General features: G+C 37.9%; 1 protein-coding gene across 1 annotated transcript; it reads right to left on the minus strand.

Moving 5' to 3' along the window:
* Positions 1-2555: 2555 nt before the first annotated feature.
* LOC145990541 (uncharacterized) lies at positions 2556-3180 on the minus strand. The gene is made up of 2 exons (XM_083126234.1): positions 3021-3180; positions 2556-2788 (listed from the first exon to the last, which is right to left on the minus strand). The coding sequence occupies exons 1-2, from the start codon at positions 3178-3180 to the stop codon at positions 2556-2558; spliced, it is 393 nt and encodes a 130-aa protein (XP_082982360.1).
* Positions 3181-4256: the final 1076 nt, after the last annotated feature.

Below are 4256 nucleotides of genomic sequence, written 5' to 3' on the forward strand. Positions count from 1 at the left end.
ACACTTTTTTCTTCTTCAAATGGGGCCGTTTTTTCGTGATTTCATCCTTTAAACGCTCCAACAACGCTATGTAATAATCGCTGTTGATGGTCTGGCCCTTTTTGAGGTAATCGATGAATATAATACCATGCGCATCCCAGAATACTGATTCCATAACCTTGCCAGCCGACTGTTGCGTCTTTCCACGCTTTGGATTCGGTTCATCACGTGCAGTCCACTCGGCTGACTGTCGATTGGACTCTGGAGTGTAGTTATGGAGCCATGTTTCATCCATTGTAATATATCGACGGAGAAATTCGTGTTTATTACGGTTGAATATCGCTAAACATTGCTCCGAATCATCAAAACGTTGTTGCTTTTGATCGATTGTGAGCACGCGCAGCACCCATTTTGTACACAGCTTTCGCATGTTCAAATATTCATGCACAATATGTCCAACACGTTCCTTTGATATTTTTAAAGTCTCAGCTATCTCGATCAACTTCACTTTACGATCATTTAAAATTATTTTGTGGACTTTTTTGATGTTTTCGTCGGTAACAGCCTCTTAGGGGCGTCCACTGCGTGCATCGTCTTCGATGCTCATTTCGCCTCGTTTAAATTTAGCAAACCACTTCTCAACGGTTGATTTTCCTGGTGCAGAGTCCGAATAATGTTTATCAAGCCAAGCCTTGGCTTCAACAGTATTTTTTTTCGCCAAAAAGCAATGCTTTATTAATACACGAAATTCTTTTTTATCCATTTTTTCACAATAACAAAAGCTGCTTCACTCACAATGCTATATCTCACGAACTAATTATCCGGCAGCTGTGAAATTTATACACGTATCTTTGAAGGTTAGTACTAAGTAAAAATCACATGGATTTAATTCTAGTAACGCCATCTATGAGTCACCCTATGAACTTTTCAGCCCAACTGTTATAACATGGGGCTCTTATGAGCCGCCGCACACCGGACGAAACATTTGGCTCGAGTCACAATGCGACAAAACAGTGAAGGTCCCGGGAATTTGGTCTCGGGAGGAGCACGATGCGACAAAATGCTCTGTGCATGTGCGAATCCTTTCTCTTCAGCGCAGCACCTGCATATGACTCATCATCCCTGTATCTTTTGACAGCTCTATGGTTTGACAGTGCGGTCAAGGTTAAAAATGGAGCTTGATCCAGAGAAGTTAATCGTTCTTGAGCAAGCGAGACCTCCTCTGTACGATTATTCATCAACTGAACATCATAATAAGGACAAAATTGATGCGCTATGGGATGAAGTGGCACAGGAGATGAATGCATTAGGTAAGTTACAATTACATTATGTGAAAAAAATAGGCTTAGAAATTATGTTGTATTTTGACAGAGACATGTAATGTACGATACATATCATAAATTTACTAGAAAAACAATCTTTAGGTCAGTTTGATATTTATTGCTGGAATAATATGTGTGCTTGCAGTACGTGCATTAAACCTTTCCTTTGGGGGGGGGGGGGGGCAGTGCTGAAAGTGAGCCGGAATGCACCGGAACTCCGTTCTGGCAAGACTTAGTTCCTGCTGCGACATTGGACATTCATTTTATTTATTTAAGCACCATACAAATGTCCATCCTTTGTTATTTTAATTATCTTAAACAATAGATGGAAGGGAAAAAATTAAGTTCTTGTGCTAGATTTGTCTTCTGTCAGTGGGCGGACCGAAAATTTTTAAAAAATCATATATTTCGGTGAGCGCTATTCTTTTAAGATATATATGAGAATCTAATTTCCTGCAATGACAGATATGATAGATCTTGTGTTTTCTATCTTTATTTTGGATGCAACAATAATAAAAATCAGTGCTGTTTTCAACGGTACGCAACAGTACATTGTGTCAGTATCCTTTTATATGTGAGAATGAAACTAAAAGCATTTTATTTTAATGAAAGAAGTGTGTGTGTGTGTGTGTACATGTAAGCACTATCATTTATGTACCACATTACTTAGAGTAGTTCTTATAATAACAACATAAAACCAACTTGTACAGTACCGAAAAGCTCCTTTCCAGAAAAAAGCACTGATAATATTAAATACTATTGTATTGTGTCTTGTGTCTATTCGTTTCTGGTTGTCGTTCCGGCTATTCACTGAAACCACTTTAAGCACTGATGGATTCTGTGTGAACAGGAATATATATTCACAAGGAAATATACTGTCTTTTGAGAGGAGATAAATGAGCAACAACTAGAAATACAATATAAGGCAATGCTACACAACAGCTAACACGAGAAAATGTTTTCCAAAGCTTCAATGACTACTGAAATATCATGTTTTCACATATAGCTACTGTATGTTAGTAATCTTTTCTGAAACACATTTAGTTATTTGTACAAACAGTATTAAATTTAAATTATAATATTTACATGTAAAGTGCCAAAAAGAGAGGGATAGAGACATCCCTGGTAGAAATGAAAATTTACCATACCAGGAATAATTGCCTCTCATGGGATATGAGTGTTAATGTCGCCATCATCACCAACTTCCTCGTGAACATCTAGCAAATGTTGATAAATGTCACCTCTTTTGGCCTCTCATTCTTGTATCATGTTGTGAAGAACACAACAAGCTAGGGTGATGACTTTAGCCTTGTCCTCCAGTGTTACCAGCATGGTAGTTTCGAATACTCTGAACTTCTTGGCAAGCATGCCAAATGCACATTCCACAATCCTGCGTGCTCTGGAGTGGCGATAATTATATATTTGTCTTTCATTGGTGAGTGTCTTCCTCGGAAATGGCCTCATCAGATTTGTAGTTAGAGGGTAGGCTTATAACACCGAAACCTGAAGAAGAGAGAAGTTATCTCTTGAAACGTCATAATGGAAGGAAATGTATCATACGTTTGTATGGAACAGTGTACCTGTCTTCTGGACCTATTTTTCTTGGCGCTGGAAGATGCAGCTTATTTTTATAAAACAACTGTCCAAAAGTGAAAGCACCAGAAACACCACTGTCATTATTCCATCCAAAACCACCAACATCAATCGCTATGAACTTACCATCAGCGTCAACAACACCTTGAAGGGCAATAGAATGAAAGTTCTTGTAATTGTAGTAAGTGGAGCCAGCATTCGTAGGACATTCAATACGTATGTGCTTGCCATCAATTGCACCACAGCAGTTGGGATAGTTCCACAGTTCTTCAAAACAACATACCATTTCTTGCCATTTTTGAAGATCAGGTGGCTTCATATACAGTGGCTGCAATACTTCCCATATGGCTTCACAGGTTTGCTTTACAATTTTCCCTATTGTGGTAGCTCCAGCACAAAAGTAGTAGTGAAGGGATTGAAACCACTCACCAGTTGCCAGAAATCTGCAAATACAAAATTGTGAACAAACAATCTGTCTCGTTCCGAAACATAGCAAAATTTTAAGATGTTTCGGTTGCGAGTTAATGCCGAATTGGTTCCAAAAGAGGAAGAGTGAGGGGGGGGGGGAGAATAGTGTACTATCTCTTACTGGTGTGGGGCAAAAGTGGCAAAAAGTGAGGGGTGGCAACTCTCCCCTAATCACCGGCACTATTACCAGCTATTTATTCATAAAAAGTAAATTGTACCCAGTGTAGCATTTGCAGGGGAGCAATATAAATTACAATTTTACTTACATTTTTTGTGAGTATGATAAGTTTCCTTCAATTACAACATTTCGAGAGATAACTTCTCTCTTCTTCAGGTTTTGGTGTTATAAATAATTCACAAAGTCATAGCTTCCTCAAAATATTTCTTCCGGTTTTGGTGTTATAAGCAATTCATAAAGTCATAGCTTCGTCAAAATATTTCTTCGATAGTCAACAGGATCAAGGGTTAGGTGAAATGTGAGCGGGGAAAAATATAGGAAGATCGATTACACACTGACAATTTGTGTGTTTTAAAGCCATCGTTTACCTAAGTTAAAACCTATTATACAAACTTATTTGTCCTCGGTATAAATTTTTAAAAACTGTAAAAACCTTTAAAAATTCTGAAAACCGTTCACTATTTCACAGTCACAGTTGATCTTCCTATATTTTTTTCCCCGCTCACATTTCACCTAACCCTTGATCCTGTTGACTATGGAAGAAATATTTTGACGAAGCTATGACTTTATGAATTGCTTATAACACCGAAACCTGAAGAAGAGAGAAGTTATCTCTCGAAACGTCGTAATTGAAGGAAACTTATCGTACTCGCAAAAAAAGTAGCCTAAGTAAAATTGTCATTTATATTGTTAATCTTGTACGTAATTCGCACATA

The sequence above is a fragment of the Lepisma saccharinum genome, chromosome 7, assembly GCF_977018435.1.
Source record: "Lepisma saccharinum chromosome 7, izLepSacc3.1, whole genome shotgun sequence".
Lineage (NCBI taxonomy): Eukaryota > Metazoa > Arthropoda > Insecta > Zygentoma > Lepismatidae > Lepisma > Lepisma saccharinum.